This window comes from Gracilinanus agilis, chromosome 6, assembly GCF_016433145.1.
Source record: "Gracilinanus agilis isolate LMUSP501 chromosome 6, AgileGrace, whole genome shotgun sequence".
Lineage (NCBI taxonomy): Eukaryota > Metazoa > Chordata > Mammalia > Didelphimorphia > Didelphidae > Gracilinanus > Gracilinanus agilis.
Window position 1 is genome coordinate 92595320 of NC_058135.1, and position 19931 is coordinate 92615250.

The 19931-nt window shown below is 42.3% G+C and overlaps 1 protein-coding gene across 1 annotated transcript in view; it reads right to left on the bottom strand.

Annotated features, from left to right (window-relative positions):
* Positions 1 to 18660, bottom strand: part of GALNT7 (polypeptide N-acetylgalactosaminyltransferase 7) — a 69561-nt gene extending 50901 nt beyond the window's left edge. Inside the window, exons 1-3 of the mRNA XM_044681674.1 lie at positions 18581 to 18660; positions 15997 to 16069; positions 15361 to 15821 (exon numbers count right to left, since the gene is read on the bottom strand). Coding sequence (XP_044537609.1) covers positions 15361 to 15821; positions 15997 to 16069; positions 18581 to 18660 — 614 coding nt within the window. The remainder of the gene's footprint in view (positions 1 to 15360; positions 15822 to 15996; positions 16070 to 18580) is intronic.
* Positions 18661 to 19931: the final 1271 nt, after the last annotated feature.

Here is a 19931-nt window from a genome sequence, read left to right on the forward strand (position 1 = left end):
TTGGAACCAATATACAATATTGATTCCAAGATGGAAGGTAAGGGTTTTTTAAAAAAGAAAAAGAAAAAGAAAAAGAAAAAGAAAAAGGAAAAGGAAAAGGAAAAGGAAAAGGAAAAGGAAAAGGAAAGAAAGTAAAAAGAAATTAAACCCCTAATCCATAAAGAATATAAAGGTTGAAAATCCAGGGGTTAATATTTAGTACACCCTGTACTAGATTTAGAAAATCTTCCCTACAACATCCTCAACAAATGATTGTTCAGCCTCTGCCTGAAGACCACCAGGAATGAGAATTCACCAGCCCATGTGGTCTGTGACTTTAAACCTAAATCTGCCCCTTTAGCAAGGACCCCAGTGCTCCTAGACGCGCCTTCTGAGGCTAAACAGAACAACTTCAAATCTCTCCTTCCAAGTGGCAGCTCCTGAAATCCCTGAAGACAGCCGTCATCTCTTCCCCAGGCTTCTCTTCTCCATTCTGACCAGTCTCTGTTACTTCAAGTAATCCCAAATGGCATCCCTTGATCGCTTTTACCATCCTGTTTGCAAAAGGCATAAAGTATTCGGAAGCCTAACCTCTGCTAAGGTGCTTTTCATGCAATGGGGGTAAATTTGGATTCTTGAAGTCAATGATCAGCCTCTGAAAGGTTCCACAAGGTGGAAAAGTCGTGGGCTCCATGATGGATGACTTGCAATTCAAGGACATCCGGCTAAGCTCAGAGAAATTTGTCCCCAGGCAGGCTAAAGGCTGGACATTTTTTAGCTTGGGTTGTCACAGAAGATCCTAGCAGACCTTCTAGTCACCTCTAGAAGGTGCAGGGAACCATCCTTATGGGAGAAATCACAGATCAGACTTCATAAAGAATTTTCCTCAAAACATCTGTCAGGGAGGTGATACAAGTACTATTACTCTCACATTACAGAGGTAGAAACTGAGAGGTTTAGTGTCTTTCCCAGGGTCACCCAGCTTGTATGCCTTAGACCGAGGGCTCCTGATGACCAGTATTCTTTTCACTTTGGGATATTACTTTGTATGTTAATTGTCAAAAACACGAACAAGTCTGACAATCAATCTACAAAGTGTAGAGCCCAGTAGGGCGGGTAGGGTGCACATAAAAGTATATGCATTTATAAATATCAATATATATAAATTTGATAACATATAATAAATATATATGCATATAAAAATAGCTATGGTACAGAATTCGTTAACATAAGGGACAAAGAGAGGCTTAGGGGGCGTAGAGCATCAGAGAAAGGAAAGATCACTTCTCATTCCGCCTATTCTAAATACTCTGTTTAGTCCATTTCCTGTGTGAGAATTGCTGACAGCCCCTAGCTCATTTGTAGAACAAATAACTCACTGGTGACCCTGAACTTAATGGTCTTGGGGGGCAGCTATGTGGTCCAGAGGATGGAGTTCTGGACCTGGAATCAGGAAGGCCTTAGTTCAAATCCAGCCTCAGACACTTCCTAGTGGTGGGACCCCGAGAAGTCACTTAACCGTGTTTGCCCCAGTTTCTTCATCTGTAAAATGCGCTGGAGAAGGAAATGGCAAACCACTCTGATATCTTTGCCCCAAAATACTCCAAATGAAGTCACAAAGAGTCAGATGTGACTGAAACCACTGAACAACAACAAAATAATCTAATGTGATGGTTTACAAGCTCTGCTTTATTTCTTTAGGTTCTCGCCAATGTCTCAATGGAATTCCTTCTACTGCCTACTGGTTCACAATAGAAAAACAGCTTATACATAGACTAAAATCAAACAAAACAAGAAGAAAAGAGTCAATTTCTCATATCTATTCCTTTTGCAGATAAGGAAACTGAGGCCAGGTGCAATGAAGTGACTTATCCAAGGTCACACAGTGAATGGCAATACCATTATTTTCCTAACAAGAAGGGTATCCACATTTCAAAATGATTTTAAAATAGAGATGTATTTCATAATTAATGAATAGTTTAGTTATTAATCTTAAAAATTTTACTTTTGTTGGCCAAGTCCCTAAGAATGTGAAGCTTAGATTCAACAGGCAACATAGAGACTTAGGAAAATCCTACCACTCAGCGGACAAAGGCAGAAAGGACTGAAGACCAGAAGCTGATCATTAATGTCCTAGAAGAGTCCTAGCAAGTAGGTGGTCATAGCCCAGGTCATTTGTTATAACCCTCCCTCACAACTTTTTTTTGTTGATGATTGAATTAAAAGAGGGTTAGTTAATGGTATCATTTGGATCTTATATCCCCAAATTTAAAGGAAGAGTTGCTTTGGGATCCATAATTTGTAATCTTACTCATAAATAAGATTTTTTAGAATGGGAAAGAGTATCATCAGTTACCATGAAGTAACAGAAACCACTGCTTCTTAACTCTTATTTTAAGAAAAGTTAACACAATGCCTGTCTTTGGCCTAACACGAAGAGGGCATGAAGGGCATGAAGGGCATGAAGAGTCTCTTGGCTCCCTAAGTGAGCCTGAGCAAGTTCCTTCATCTCTTTGGGGTCCAGTTTCCTTATCTATGCACTGAAGAACTTGGTCCAACATCTCGGAGGCCTTTCCAAACTCTAAATTTCTAAAAATTCTCATACATATTCCATAGATTTATGAGTAAGTTTTTCATGGTGTCTAAGGCTACTCCCAAAGAAATCTGGTCTCCCAAAAGGGAAACATTGTAGATTTTGTCTCAATTCATTCACATTTCTACCCTATTTGAAATATATGGTTGAAGTGAGGCTACTTGGAGTCAAAAAAGTAGGATGGTCAGTTGAGAGGCAGGAATAAAGGATGTAATTTTGAACACTTTATTTATGTGTTTATTTCTTGGTCATCATTCATATTTACTAAGTACTGATTAAGTGTCTATTACGGAAAAGCATTATTTCCTAGATTCAAAGAAAAAAAATGAAAAGCTCTTTACCCTCTAAGAGCTCACATTTGTGTGTGTGCATAATAAGTACACAAAGAAAATGCAAGATAATCTATAACCGAAGGCATTAAAAAAGGTTTCTCCTCTGAGAAGACATTTGGGCTGAGCTGAGCCATAAAGAAAGAGAAAAACACTAAGAGTGACAGAGATGAGGCACATTCCAAGGAAGGAGTAACAGGCATCAAGGTGAGGGATGGAATTTTAAGTCCAGGGAACAGGTGGTAAGACAGTTTGGCCGGAATACAGAATGCATAAGGAAAAGCGATGCTAAAGAAGTGTGGAAAGGTAGGTTGGAGCCAAATTGTGAAGGGATTTAAATGCCAGATCAAGGACTCTTTAATGTCATCCTAAAGGCAATAAGAAGGCTGAGATACCCAAGGAATAATGGCATTAGGCTTGTTTAAAATGGTCCTTTTGGGGGGCAGCTGGGTAGCTCAGTGGATTGAGAGCCAGGTGTAGAGAAGGGATGTCCTAGGTCCAAATCTGGTCTCAGACACTTCCTGGCTGTGTGACCCATTGCCTAGCCCTTACCATTCTTCTGCCTTGGAACTAATACATAAGATTGATTCTAAGCCATTAGGAAAGGGTTTAAAAAAAAAAAGATGATCATTTGGCAGCGGAGCAAACGATAGATTGGAGAGGGGAGGTGAATGAAAAAGTGTTGAAGCCTATGAGAACCCAAACAGTGGTGGCAGTGCAAGTGAAAAGAAGGAAACACATACAAAGGATGTTGTGGAAGCAGAGCAGACAAGATTTGGAAACTGATTGGATAAAGGGAGAAGGAAGAGTTGAGGTGGACTTCAAGGGTGTGTATGGGTCATTAGGAGGATGGAGACTTTGACAGAGATGAGAAAGTTTGGAGGAGGGAGAGATTGAAGGGAGGGAGAAAGACAAGGAGTTCTATTCTGTACATCTAGAATTTAAGATGCCAAAGGGATATCCCAGCAGAGAAATCTAGCAAGGGGTCACAGATGTGTGGGACTAAAGAGAATATGGCTCTCATATTACCTATGAGATATACAGATTTAGGATTAGTTTGCTGAGAGGTGATAAATGAATCCATGGCAACTGATGAGAGTACCAAAGTAGACAGTGAAGGCAGGGAAAAGAAGAGATGCTGAGACAAAGCCCAGGAGGGCATCCATCATTAGAGTGGAAGTTGGGTGATGACTTTGCAAGGGAAATTAAGATCAGTCAAAAGTGATGGGTGGTGGTGGGAGAAAGGGAGGGAGAGACAGAGAGACAGAGTCAGAGAGAGAGGGGGTTATGGAAATCAAGAGAAGAATGCCCAGCCAGGAAGAAAAGGGGGGTGATCAACAGCTCTGACAAGTATTCAGGTGGGCAAACAACATGAGGACTGAGAAAAAGCCATCAGATTTAGTAGTGAAGAAATTGTGGTAACCTTGGAAACAGCAGCTTCAGGAGAGTGGTGTGGTTGAAAGTCAGACTATAGGGGCTGAGAAGTGAGTAGGAGGTGAGGAAGTAGAGTCAATGAGTGTAGATGAATTTTCCCAGGAGTTTGGCAAAGAGAGAGGACATACAGGGCATTATTTTGAAGAAATGATTCAGTTAAGCGAAAGGTATTTTTTTTTAAGGATGGGGAAGTTTGTAGATGGTGAGGAAAGAGCCAAAAGAAGCTAAAAATGACGATTCAAACTAAATGAATTTCTACACATTCCAGATTATTTCTGGCTACATAAATAAAACTCTACTATGCAGAGAATAGTGAACTCATAGAATAGTAACACAGAAGGGTTTGGGCAGCTAGGTGGCACAGTAGATAGAGGGGGCTGGGGAAACCCTGGGGCATGGGCTCCCACAGAGGACCTAAATGGCTCCCCTTCTAATAGTTGCTACTCTACAGGGAAGGAATAATGCTGGGCTGGAGGCTACCGGGTTAGAAAGTTGTCAGGTGGGAGCTTCCAGTTTTAATTATTCTTGCTAGTTCAGTTGTTTCTATCTGATAAAAGAAAACAAATTGTCAGTGCACTCTAAGTCAGAGTGCTCTGAGACAAAGCCCCAACTACCCCTACCTAGTAACAACTCTAGAAAAAATAATTTGTATAACTGCCCTTGATTGAGGTGACGATTAAGGATATGTTTATTCCTAACTGCCTATAAGATCTTGCTACCTACTTTAATGTAACCTTTAAAGAACTAAATAGAAGAGGTTGGGATAAAAACACTGTAACATATTTCAACTGCCATTAACTCTGAGGCCATGAATTGCTGGTAAATAGGTGGAATTGATCTGTATAAGTCTCCAATTCTTGTATCCATCACTCAACCAACATTAATCACACACCTACTATGTGTCAGGAATATTTCTGTATACATCTCCAATTCTTGTATCCATCACTCAACCAACATTAATCACACACCTACTATGTGTCAGTATCTACACTGAGGGATGCTAAAAACAAAACAAAACAAAAAAGAAACAATGCTCCTCTCCGAGGGCACCTGAAAACAGGTTACTCATGTTAAACGTGAATTTGTGTGTCTTGTCATTTGGGCTCATGTTTCATAGTGACCTCTAGTGGTTCTCCTGAGAAATAAGATGGGGCAGAGAAACTGAACAGCCCTCCCTGGCCACTGTCCCCGGAAAAAGTTCTCGTGCCTAGTGCACAGCCCTGGTGCAGATGTACCAAAATGCCGATACTTTGATGCTCCTGCCATACCCCTGCCTGGTTTTCACCTCCTTCACAGGCCCCCTCCATTTATAGCTCCTATCTCCATTTCCCCCAAGACTGTGATTCCACCGCTGTTCCCTTGGCCATTCTGGCTCGTAGCTCCATTGCTCTGCAGTGCTGTGGTTGCTCACTTGGAGCCCTTTGCCCATCCATCACTTTTGAGGCAGGACGGACCATGGCTTTCCCCAGTTGCCAAAGAGTCTCCCTCATCCTGGTTTTTTTCAACATTCTGTAATGCTTAGCTCTGTAGTTCTGGTCATTTGTAGTTAAAATGAAATAGATCCACAATCCCTGCATTTCCTGAATATTTAATTCCTTTCCTCCACCATCTCTGTTTTGTTTTCCACCACTTGGTGCATTTTTCTGGTCACTACAAGATTCTGTAAAACCACGAGTGCGGATGGAACATTCACTTGTGATCAATGTACTCCCCCTCTGTGTATTTGCAGGTCTCCCGCTCCCCCAGGCTCTGATGTTTGACATTTAGTGCATGCTGCCCTGGCAATGGCACCTTACTGCTTAGTCAGGCTGCTCCTCGGGTCCTACAGAACTACTCGTTCAAATGGGGATGGGGCAATGACCTATCTCCACTTGTGATGTCTACCATCTTCTCAGAATTTTTTTAAATGCATAGTTAGGAGGCCCATTGGATAAGAGGACCAGGTCTGGAGTCGGGAGGATATCTGGCCTCAGATTCTTCCAAGCCGAGTGACCCTGGATGAGTCATTTAACCCCACTGCCTAGGCCTAGAGTTGTTACTAAGACACAAAGTAAGGGTTTTTAGAAAAATGAATAGGATTACAAAGAACAACAATTATACTTGTGTGAATTAATTTTTGTCTATAAAATACTGAAATGTAAAATTAAAAAATATAGATTTTTAGGGACAGCTAGGTGGCTCAATGTATTGAAAGCCAAGCTTAGAGATGGGATGTCCTGGGTTCAAATCTAACCTCAGACACTTTCCCAGCTATGTGAATTGCCTATCCCTTACTGCTCTTCTGCCTTGGAATTGTGAGAAAGATGATTATTTAGTCATTTGCTTAGTATTAGTATTAATATACAGTATTGATTCTAAGAGAGAAGCTAAGGGTTTAAAAAAATAGATTTTAAAAAGTTCATGTCAAGAACCTTTAAAGTGTTCACATTAAGAACCCCTTCTTCCCACACTTCAGCTTCTTTTTATGTGGTGCCTTATCCTATCAGAAGGTAAGTGACTTGAGATCAAGACAGTCTTCCTCTTATCTGAAAACTCCCAATTCTCATAAAAGATCAAATAGTCTACATATTTGTACTGAATGTATTACATGTAAATGAACTTGTTTGAAGAACCGTAGGGCCTTGTTTTATGAGAACTCAACATACGTGAATTCAGGTCTGTGCGATTGTCAATTAAAAAAAACAAAGGCAGAAAAGTATATAATGAAAGTATATAATGTATGCTTTTTATGTTATTATATTTATTATTAGATATTATATTAGATATATAATATTCATATATTATATATAAAGTATATAATGAAATGAAAAATATATAATGAAAAAATATAATAAAAGAAAACTAAAAAGTGTTAATTACAGGTGAGATCCGCACCATTTCCCCTAGCAACATCGAGCCTCTGCACGACCTGCCCAATCGTGCTCGTTCTTACTCTGAGCAGCATTAGTGGGAGTCGTTATTACGCTGCTGTGCCCCAAACACTCACTCTTGCATCGGTCTCTGTCCCAAGTTGTGTCCAGGACAGAGCAGAGCTTCTCTTTGTTTCATGAATGCTATTGAGTGATTAATAATGGTCCCAAAGCACAGGAGCGACGATGCTGGTAGCTGTGATAAGCCTAAGGAAAGTCGTAAAGAGTTTACGGACGTCCATGTAAGAAATACACTAAGTAGTGGAATTCGTGCTCATGCCCGCTTTTTTATGTGAAAGTGAGGTCCTTTTATGTGAAAATGTATATTTTTTATGTGAAAGTGTATCGTCCTACTACTTCAGAATTTTCATTCTGCAGGAAAACAGGATCGATCAGGTGGGCTGATGGGGATATGATTAGGGCTTTGATGTTAAAGGATCGCTCTACTGCGAATATGAATAGCATGGAAATAGGTTTTGAACAGTGATACATGCATAACCCATTGGAACTGCATTCAGCTCTGGGAGGGGGGAAAGAACATGAATCATGTAACAGTGAAAAATATTCTAAACAAATTAATTAAAAAAAAAAAGAATTTTTAGTCTGGGATTTACTGAAATGACCCCTGAAAAAATAGGGCTTGTCTGTTTTTTGCTTTGGTTTTTAGCCTTTGTTTTTGTCTGAAAGATGATTTTATCAGTGAGGGAGAACTCCTAGGATGGAAACTCTTTCCATCAATGAAGATTAGCAACTTATTTGCAATAAACAAATAACGAAATATTATATTACTGAACTTATCAATAAATAAACTTATGCTGAGCAACATATCTGCAATAAAGTCTTGGACAGGAAGCGCCGGAGTTAATGGACTTCCACCACCATCTCGAGTCTAGCTCTTATCTGGGCAGCCTCTGCTTCCCCTTTGGCTGCAGCAAAATGAAAGGCAGCTTCGTTGGAGGGGTTCCTTGGCCTTCACCGCACTGGCCATTTCATAATGCAGAGGCCCCGCCATCACGGTCCTGGAGCCTCACACTCGGGCGGCACAAAGGCCGCCCAGGCCTTGGCGGCTGAGACTTCCGAGGAAAGCGGCGGCTGGGCTCTGGCTGGGTCCCTCTGATGCACATCAGTCCGCAGCAGCAGCCTCATTCGGAGCGCGCCCTGGGCCTCGGGAGCGCTCATGTTCCCGGGCTCTCCGGAGAAGAGATTTCAGTATGGAGTATCTTCTTGTGCTCAGAGGTGAATGGGGAGCCGGGCAGCAGGAGGCGGGTGCAGTGCCGGCCTTCCGGGCTCTGGAGGGAGCTCCCGCCTCACACAAGATGAGGCGGAGGGTCCTTTGCATTCTCTTTTAGCAAAGCCTTCACAGCTCTTTTTCTTGAAGATGACAGTTTTCCACCTCCAGGGTCTGCAGCTCTCTAATCCTTCCCCTGATAGGCAGGCCTGCTTCCTGGAGCCCCAGCTTGATTAAAAAGCTGGTGTTCTGCTTGGGTGTCTGTAGGAAACAGGGTCGTCCAGCCACACTAACAGTTCTCCCTCCCCTTGGATCTCAAACTGGAGGATAAAAACCTAACTGCCAAACGCGGTGCTGAATGGAATTACAGGCCGTAGTAAGAAGAGACAAAAGAATGTCAGCTACGGGGGCGGAAGACTTGGGTTCAGATCCCGATTTAGCTAATTATTTACGGACTCTCTGGGCCTCCGATTCTTCCTATTTAAAAAACAAGCCCTGGACCGAATGGCTGTTGGCATCCTTTCCAGCTTGAATCTCTGGTCCCGATTCCTCATTTACCAAATAAGAGGGTTGGACCAGACCTCCGAGGCCGGTGCTGGCTTTCCGTCTAAGGCGCCCCCCTCGGCCCTTTGCACTGGCGTCAGCCCTTGAACTTGGGAGCAAAGTTCTTGTTGAATCAGTCTTCTGCCCCGCGGAGGCCCAACTTTGGTTTACGACACATTGGCCTCACTTGTGTGCCTCCACTTATAAGGAACTTGTTTACAAGGGTACTCAAGAGGCTATAAAAGCAAATATTTGTTATTTCTGAATCTCTGCCTAAGAAAATGTATGATCCAGCCGGATAGACTGCTTGGCTTTCAGATGATCCCCGACTCTCAGACGGCTCCCTCTCAGCCCAGAGAAGGTGGGCGCACAGATGGAGGGGACCCCGGCGTAGAGAGGTCTTCTGGCCAGCTCTGGCCTCAGCCCGCCACACTTACAGTGGAGGACACGTTGCTTTCCTTCATCCCGCTTCACTCCGTTCCCATTTATCCTTTACACCGGGGAGCTGGGATCACACGCCAGAGATCCCTTATTCCGATGCTCGCTGGCACTGAAAGCCATGACCCGGCCCCCGCACCTTGCTGGTTTCATCATACCATCTGTTGTCACTGTCCAGCCCTATTGGTCATGCCCAATTCTGTTACTCCCTTTGAGGTTTTCCTGCCAGAGATACTGGACATATCTAAGCAGTCTGCATCTTCTACTCCAGCTCATTGTACAGATGAGGAAATCGAGGCAAACTGAGTTAAATGACTTGCCCAGGGTCACACAACTAAGTGGGTTGCCATTTTCTACTCTGGCTCATTGTACAGATGAGGAAATCGAGGCAAACTGAGTTAAATGACTTGCCCAGGGTCACACAACTAAGTGGGTTGCCATTTTCTACTTCTGCTCACTTTAAAAATGATTGAGGCAAACTGGGTTACATGACATGTCCAGGGTCTCACAACTAGTGTCAGATTTGAACTGAAGAAGGTGAGTCCTCCTCACTTTAAGCCTGGTATTCTATCCACTGTGCCTGCCACTTGGCTGCCCTTATTTTGGTCCCTAGAGGAACTCAAGTTATCCTTATGGGAGATAAAGTGGAGCAATAATTTTTCATTCATTTTATATGAATTATTCCCAGCAGTTTTCTGATGAACCTTACAATGGAGGATTGGCTGGAAAACAGTCACCGACTATGAGGTCCCCCAACTTCGGATCATTGCCCATGGAGGGTCATTGGGGAGTCGAGGCTTTGTCGTCCCCCTGAGCTCAGTACTCTGGAGCAGATACACTGGCAGACTTTTATAACCTTCATCCTTTCCTGACACAATCCAAAGCCAGGGCCCTCTCCAGAATATTGAATTATTGAGCATCCTCGTTCCAAAGAATGGGGGGCTCCCTGTTCCGGTACTCACTCCTGGCAGGGGAGCACTTTTTGTTCTCTGTGACCCCAGGAACACGGATGCAGCAAGGAGGTAATGGGCTGTGTGATCGGTGTTTTCTCTCCTCCACTTCTGTCTTTCTTTTTCTTCTAGTTTTCCCTGGTAGGGGTAGGGGTGGCAATACAGGTAGAACTTTTGGAGAGAGACGTGGCTGGTCTATGCTCAGTACAAAACATTACACATCCTTCCAGAAGAAATTCAGATCCTACATTTCCCCCAAACATGACCAAAGGACACGTTATCTGTTTCAGGCTCTTTTTCTTCTTAGAAAAGCCAATGAGATCGGGGGGAGCTAGGAGGCTCAGCGGATAGAGAGCTAGGCTTGGAGATGGGACATCCTGGGTTCAAATCTGGCCTCAGACATTTCTTGATTGTATGACTCTGGGCAAGTCACTTGATCCCCATTGCCTAGCCCTTACTGATCTTCTGTCTTGGAATCAATACTTAGTATTGATTCTAAGATGGAAGGTGAGGATTTTTTGTAAATGAAATTACTTATCTAAAGTTTTTTTAAATGTGAGAAAAATTAACTGCATAAAAAACTAGTGACAAAGCAAATTATTTGCTTTGAGGCAGAGAAAACCTTCCCATCTTAATAAGTACAATGGAAAGACGACTGGATTTGGAGTCAGCCCACCTGGATCCAAATAATAGTAATGGGACTTTTAAGATCTCAGGCAAGTTATTACTTAACTTCTTAGGCTTTGGGCTCCTTGCCTGAAAAATAAGGGCTGCCCGAAGCAGAGATTCTTCCCCTCTTTTGAGAGTCATGGATCTCTTCTAGCAGACTGCTGAAGCCTCTCAAACATGTCTCAGGAAAATATTTTTAAATGCTTATAATGCGATGCATAGGATTACAAAGAAAACTATTTTCTTTTTTGTGTTTGCTTGATTTTAAACATTTTTTCCCTATTACATGTAGATACACTTTTTTTATAATCACTTTCTGACACTTTGCTATCCATGAAACTATTTTCAACATAGCGATTGAAATGTTAAAAAAAAATTAATGGAGCTCAGGTAAAGCATCCTAGGGTAGAGGGTCTAGAGGGGGTTCTTCCAGCTTTAAATCATTGATCCTCTTCACCCTCTCCCCTGCAACTGGAAATATCTCATGGCTCCCCCAACAGAACTCCTGGAAGTGGTTACAACAGACTGTGGGGACCAGCTCGGATTTTTTCAGCCTAACTTCAAGATGGGTATGAATTAGGATATTTGGGGGCATCCAGAGGTCCCGCCCAGCTTAACTAAAGAAACCTTCTAATAATCCGTCAGGGACTTGAAACAAAAACAAGCCACGCACCCCTCACTGCCTAGCCCTTACTTCTCTTCGCCTCAGAACCAATACACCATTAGATTCTAATGGAAGGTAAGAGTAAGAAAACAACAAAAAACCAGTCCTGCTACTAAAGTGGAGAAAATTAAATGTAGTCATGTACATATCACACAACTATTAATTGTACAAAATTAAATGGCAGGGAGGTGGCGCAGTGGATAGAGTGCCAAGCTTGGAGTCAGATCTGTCTTCGACAAGTCACTTCACCTGTTTGCCTCGGTTTCCTCATCTACTCTGACTACAAAATTATAAGGTCCCTTTCAGCCCCAAATCTGTGGTTTATGAAGACTTAGGGTGGCTGTGAAAGGCAATAAGGAAGTAATAGTCTAGAGGACAAGGCACTTCACCCTATTTGCCTATTTGGAGAAGGAAATGGCAAACCACTCCAGTGTCAAGAAAACCCTAAATGGGGGTCGTGAAGAGCCAGCCATGACTGAAATGATTAAACAACAACCCGTATGGCAGTGTCAGATATATACACGTGGGTGTATACATAGAAATGCACAAAACGGGTTTGATGATCAGTTAATTCTCTTTTTTTTTTTTGATAACTGTGGTTATTTTCTCCGTAATAAATAGAGTAGAGGTCGCTTGTTAAAAGGAGGGACCCAAATTTGGAGGCAGAAAGAACCTTAAAGACCATCTTGTACAGCCTGTTCATTTTACAGATAAATAAACTGAGGCCAGGGCAGGTTAAGTGACTTGCCCAGGTCCTATGGCTTTTAAGCATCAGAGCTAGGATTCTGGACTCTGCCTCTGCATCCAGGGCTCTTTTCGCTGTGGGTGAGCAGGAAAGAGGGAGAAATACTGGGCATGAGAATTTATTTCATTCCAAATTAATCTGGAAACTCTCTGTTCTTACCAAAAAGCTATTTTCCTAGCAATAAATTTCAGGCTGAGGTCAGCTAGAAAGTGGTGCTTTTTTGGAAGGAATGCCAACGGTATGTCGACCAGGATCTTGTGAAACCCTTTTTGAAAAAAGCGCTTCTTGGGATTGGAACCAGCGATGGCAAATTGGAGCTTAGAAAGTCTGGGGCGAGTTGTAGGGATGCTGGGGAGGGAAGGGAAGATGGGCCGCCAACAGGCAGGGTCTCACTGGATTCAAACATGGGATAAGGGCTCAACATCTCTGAAAGTCAGGACACGGAAACATAGAACAACGTCGTCCGAAGGAAGAGGGCGAGTGATTACTGGGCCTCTCCCAGGGACGAGGCACTGCGCTAAGTACTTTACAAATACTGTCTTATTCCAGATATATCCAAGTGTATCCAGTAGCTCCTGTTAGAAGTTATTTTTAAATAACTTCATTTTTAGCTGCCCTCATAGAATCCTCCCAAAGTGACAGCCTGTCTAGAGTGAAATCTGTAATCTTTATCCATGAGCAGTAATTAGGACTTGACTTTAAATCCATTTTAATTGGAGAAAGAGCATGATAATTTTTCTAAATGGATTGAATTGCATTTTGGTCATTTTTCAGTAATATGCAGCTCTTTGTGAGCCCATTTGGGGTTTTCTGGATGGGGATATTGGAGTGGTTTGTCATTTTCCTTCTCTGGCTCATTTTACAGAGGAGGAAACTGAGGCAAATAGGGATAAGTGACTTGCCCACGGTCACACAGCTAGAAAGTGTTGAGGCCAAATTTGAATCTCAGGAAGAACAGGCTTCCTTACTCTAGCGTTGGTACTCGAGGCACTATGGTGTCACCTAGCTTCCCTACCAATTGGATATTGCATTTTAACTCTCTTGGTATCGGTGAAGGATTTCTTTGTTAAAACAGGAATGAGTAGGAGAAGTTGGGCTGGGTAGCTCAGTGGAGAGGGAGCAGCTACTCTGCCTTAGAAACATGGTATTGGTTTTAGGGAAGAAGATAGGGATTGGAACAACAACAAAAACAGGAATCGGTGGGAGAGGAAGTCTTAACATTCAGCTTAAATCAAGAACCTAAATAAAATAAACTGGATTAATATTTATTATAGAGTCAATTAGAGCTACAAAATAAGTCATGCTAGAATTTGGACATTTCTTTTTGCTTTTTTGAATCCCTCACTTCCTATCTTAGTATGAGTTCTAAGACAGAAGAGTGGCAAGGGCTGGGCAACTGGGGTTCAGTGACTTGCCTAAGGTCACACAGATTTGAACCCAGAACTTCCCAACTCCACGTCTGGTGTTCTATTCACTGAGCCACCTAGGCAACTGAGGTTGTGACTTGCCCGGGGTCACATAGTTAGGAAGTGTATGAAGTAACATTTGAACCCAAGACCTTCTATCTCTAAGTCTGGCTCTCTATCCACTGAGCCACCTAGTTGCCCTTTTCCTGATTTTCTCTTAAATGAGAATCTGAATGATGACATCAAATATTAAAGTCATCAAAATTTTACTTTTCTGATTTTTAAAAGGAGAAAATTATGGAAGAACACAGGATGATAGATTTAAGGTTTGAAAGGACCTCAGTTGCCATCTAATCCAATTCTCTCATTTTACAGATGGGGGATTACAAAATGATGGGGTTCAAGTAGGCTTAGAAAGCTTAATGGAACCTATAAGAGGTAGAGGCACATCTGAACTCATATCCAATCATTAATAGTTTACATTCTATCGTTTAAATTCTGCTCTATGGCAAATTCTACTTCAAGGACAAGGACAATGCAATTCATAACTGCAAGCGATCCCTCGTGATTTCTCGTGGAAGGACTGAGAGGGAGAGCAAAAAGGGCCCACAGAGCTTATAAGGAATGACACAGTCATCTCATCTGCCGTCATGAAATACTCTCCCAGGCGTCAATGTCATTGATTCTCCACGATGATGAAAGTAATGCAAATATACCAATCCTCTTCTTATAGAGAGGGAAACTGAGGCTTAAAAAGGTGAAGTCACTTACTCAAGTTGATAAATTTGTAAATGGATAGGAGGAAGGAGGGAGGGAGAATTTCTAAATCAAGCAAAGTCTTTAGGCTTGAAGTACATTGCTTTTTTTAACTAAAATAAAGAAAGAGGCAGAAAGAAAAAGAGGCTTTATCCAGTGGTCTGAAACTGATGGAGTTCTGGGGAAGTCTAATAAATGAAACCGGAAAAAGAGGGAAAGAATAGACATATACAGATGGCAAAACTGTCAACAGACACAAAAGGAAACCAAAAAGACCACAGATTGTAGGGAAAAGAGGCTAGACCAGGTTTTTGTTTTCTTTAAAAAGCACAAAGTACCTGATGTTGGAGGGGAGGAGATGACTGAGGAAAAAAAAAATAAAGAAATCACCATTGAAAAAAAAAATCAGGGAAAATAGTACTGGGAAATGAATGTAAATAAGTATAAGCTCTAAATAGCTGGGAGAAATATACATGTCTCTAGAAATCTTACCTGAACCCTCAATTAGGACTCTAAAAAATTATAAAGGGTATATATATCCCCCCACCTGCCTACCCCAGTCTCCAGTGAGTTGTAACCACCATGGACTACTAGAGGTTCAATTAGTTCCTTTGAAAGAAAGAAATATCTAACCTTTCAAAAAAAAAAAAATCTATGCCTTTGCAAAACCAGAATCAAACCACCCCCAATGAGAATAGTAAGAAGGTATCTGCTTACTCTTCTTGTCGCAAATCATTGATGCTGCGGTCCAGTGAGATCATATCACTGGCCACCATGTTAAATCCAAACTCTTTAATGCTGGCATGAATGGACTCTTTGTAATCTGGTCCCAAAACATATGGCTTTGCTTCCTCTCCAGGGCCACCGAGAACACCATGAGGTTCAGGTTCTTTGGGTTCAAAATTACCAATGATTCCCGGACGGAGCACAGGATCATGGTAGGTAAGTGTCTGAGGCTTAAAAGTGAGATATTGTCTCTGGAGGGCATTTTGCTGGTTGACACCCCCAGCTTGATGCTCTTGTTCATTTTTGGCTTTGTTTTTTCTTCTAATAGACTCCAAGTCCACTTCCACCCCTTCCACATGGGGCCAGGGCACCACAGGCTTGAATCTGTCACCCCCAGGGGCCAATCCATTGCCTCCTCTGTTAGGGATGGGAACGTTGACATCTCTGCCTTCCTATACAGAGGGAAAAACAGAGAGACAGTGAGTATACGGGGAAAGAACTTACGAAATTAATTTACAAAGTAAAAAAATAAATTAATTTTAGGAAAGCAAACAAAGACAATGACAGTTGGAATTATGAATCAGAAAAAAGACCATTAGAAGCTATCTTTAAAGCTGGGAAGTATACCAGAAGACCCCGGCTCTCTCCATGCCACAGGGCTGGGGGCGTCCGCTTGTACCACCCTTCCTCTCTCAGCCCCCTGAAGGAGACAAAGTATTAAGTGCCTCAACAGCGGGGGAACTGGGGCAGATGAAAATGAAAACTTAAAAACAGGTTGTTTTATACAGGATGTGGTTTCTCGAACAGTCCGGCATACGATAAATAAAACTTCTCTGCCGTGATGGAGCAGCCCGGTGGCAGCTGTATTAGGGATCATCTATCACCAGGCTGGCTCCATGCCTGGAATGACAGGGAATTCAGGTAGGGGTTTGTATTCAATGGGCCTGAGTCAGTATTTTCCTACCCAACAGGAACTGGCCTCAAGTGAGAACTGCAAAAGAGACCTCATGGCTCTAACCAACTTAGATTGAGTCCCTGGCTTATAAATCATGATTTAGGAACCACAACGCTGAGGCCCTTCGAGAGGCAGTGGTGGTGCCGATGGCGAAGTACAGTGGCATTCAGCAAAGGTTGTCCCTTTGGGTCACGGCCCCATGATCATGGCCCCAGGGAAGACCTTTGGGATCTGGTTTATGTTCAAGAAGATGGATAATCAAGTTTTACCTTATAGCATTTTATGTCTGCCTTTTTCTGCAAAAGCTAGCAATAAAGACAAAGAATCTGGAAAAGGGTTCTTCAGTGGAGGTTGTCCCTTTGGGTCATGGCCCCATGATCATGGTCCCGGGGAAGACCTTTGGGATCTGGTTTATGTTCAAGAAGATGGATAATCAAGTTTTACCCAACAGCATTTTCTGTCTGCCTCTTCTGCAACAGCTAGCAATAAAGACAAAGAATCTGGAAAAGGGTTCTTTGACCATATGGTACAGTAAATATGCAGGAATTTTATACTATTGGAATCCCAGAAATGATTTCAAGGGAACACAAAAATGCAAGTAAATAGAGAGGTGGAATACACAGAGAGAACTTCCAAGTGTGTTACAGGCCATACCAGTAGCATTGGCCCTACCTAAGAATAGGAAGAGCAAACTGGTCCAAGATTTTGCATTGCATTGAGAGATGCTCCCCTTGACTTGGAGAACTGACACATACTTCTTCCTCTTACCCAGGCCCTCCCACTCCCACCCCAGAAATTTGACTTCCCACCCTGAGATTCTCTGCTATTAGATAAAGGGAGACACAAATACAGCTGAGCAAAAACCTTCTGTTCAAGTCAAAGCTGGAAACAGCACTCGAGAGGCCTCAGGAGGAAATCTGAAAGTCTGATTTGGAGCTGTTGAGTGGTTTATTCAAAGAAAATAATAATTTCCAGAATATTGGAGAATCTGCAGAAGGGGGAAGACATTCAGGTCGGCTTGAGGGGCTAGTTAGTGAAAACGGATGAGAATAGCAGCTTACATTTATATAGCTCTTTAAGGATTATGGGCAGCTAGGTGGGACAGTAGATTCTGGACCTGGAGTCTGGAAGAGTCATATTCCTGAGTTCAAATCTGGCTTCAGATATTTCTTTAGCTGTGTGTGACCTGGAAAAGTCACTTAACCCTGCTGGCCTCAATTCCTCATTTATAAAACGAGTCGGAGAAGGAAATGGCAAACCATTCCACTATCTTTGTCAAGAAAATCCCAAATGGGGTCACAAACAGTCAGATACAGCAACAAACAACTGAACAACAACCAATTAAGGCTTAGGAAACCCTTTCCTTACAGTAACTCTGTGGGAGTAAATAGGGAAAAGTATTTCCATTTTACAGATGAGGGAACTGAGTTTCAAAGTGGTTAAATGACTCGTTCAGGATCATGCAGACACTATGTAGGTTGGAAGATCTTAGGAGTTGTAAGAAAAGAATTGGTTTTGGATTAGAACAGCAATTTCATTAGGGTAAAGAAATCCTAGAGAGGAAATCCCTTCTACCAATTTAGAGTCATATGGAGTTCTCTGAAGTTAAGTGACTTGCCCAGGGTCAAGCAGTCAGTATGTGTTAAAGGAAGAACCTGAACCCATGTCTCTCTGACTCCCAGTTCAGCTCTAGTCACCATACCACAAATATTTATTAATATTATTGTTTTTCAAAGCACGTCTCCTGACTCCAGTTCCAGGCCTCTATGACTATGTCAGAGGAGAGAAGAGAAAATGATAAATATAGATATATTTATTATAATAAATGATAAATATGAAGAAAAATAGTAAAATCTCTAGTTGATTCAAACTCCATCTTTTTTTCTACTTTAAAAAGGCATTCTGGGGGGCAGCTGGGTAGCTCAGTGGATGGAGACCCAGGCCTAGAGACGGGAGGTCCTGGGTTCAAATCTGACCTCAGACATTTCCCAGCTGTGTGACCCTGGGCAAGTCACTTGACCCCCATTGCCTACCCTTACCACTCTTCTGCCTTGGAGCCAATACACAGTATTGACTCCAAGACGGAAGGTAAGGGTTTATTTGTGTATATATATATATATGATAGAGATTTTTAATTCCTACGTCTTCTGCTGTGTGCTTTTAGAAAAATGGGAAGTAGAGAGAACAGGCCATTTCTAAATTCCAAACCATAAGTCAGAGCAAACCCTTTGAGGCCTGACAGTATTCTGAAATTACCTGAAAGGTTCTTGAGAACCTGAAATAAGTAACTTCCTATGCTCTACATCAGAGGTATCAAACAGGCTGGTGGCCTGCATGACACCCTCAATAACACTCCCCCCACCCCAGCACAGCCCCAACCAGATTAAAATGGAACCGGAAAATATTTAACAAAATAAACAAACATACAGTAAAAGGGAGATAATACCTCATTGGAAAATTAATTCAATATGCAGCCCGTAGGGATCTTTAGGAACAGATTAATGGTCCAGTTTCTATTTGGGTTCAACACTGCTTCTTAGCAAACAACTTAGGACTGACACTGGATTTGTGAATTCACTGGGAGGGAGAAATCACCGTTGTGGGAAATCTGCCAATATCTTCTCTGCCACTTAGAGAGCTGCCTGGAGCCCCGAGAAACTCGGGAGTCACTATGTGTCAAAGGCAGGACCTAAAGAATCACGGGATTATAGATTTATTGTTTGGTTTTTTTTTTCCTTTTAAATTTTATTTTCTTTTTAAGATTTTTCCCCCCATGGTTCCACGATTCTTGTTGTCTCCCTCCCCTTCTCCCTTCCCCCTCCAGAGCTGACAAACAATTTCACTGGGTTATACATGTGTTATCACTCAAAACCTATTTCCATATTGTTCATTTCTGTAATAGAGTAATCTCAGAGATTTATTGTCGAAAAGGGCTTGGGAAGCTAAGGTCACACAGCTGTTAAGGGTCTGAGGCAAGATTTGGAGACAAAGCCCAATGCTGTTACTAACCATTGCATCACTCAAGTCTCCCCGGCTCTGAGATTTCTATTCACGCAATATGGCCACTCAAATGTTCACTAGAGAGTTAGATGGTTTGGTCAGGAAGACTTGAGTTCCAATCCAGTCCAAGCCACTTACCAGCTGGGCCACCCAGGGCAAGTCACCTAAGCTCTACTTCAGTTTGTTCCTCCGGAAAATGGGGGTAATAATGGCACCCCCCTCCCAGGCTGGTTGTTTTGAGGATCTAATGAAATAATGCTTGTAAATTGCTTAATATGGGGTCCATCACACTGTAGGCACTCTATAAATGTTAGTTATTATTACACAACTACATAATAAATGTTATAATTTAACCAATATTTGCAGGACACAAGATAAGATAAGATATTGTGATGGATGGTGGCTCTGGGCTGTCCATTCAGCTGCATTCTGCACCCTGGAGCTGGGCCCAGAAGGGAACAAGAAAAGAGGGGGCCAGACTGCCTTTGGGAAATTGCACAGCTCTCTTAATGACCTCACAGCTTCTGTCTGGAAGCATCATTTTAGCATGAACATTTTTTCTGGTGGTGTTTTATCACTCTGAGTCATATGATATTATAGCCCCAGA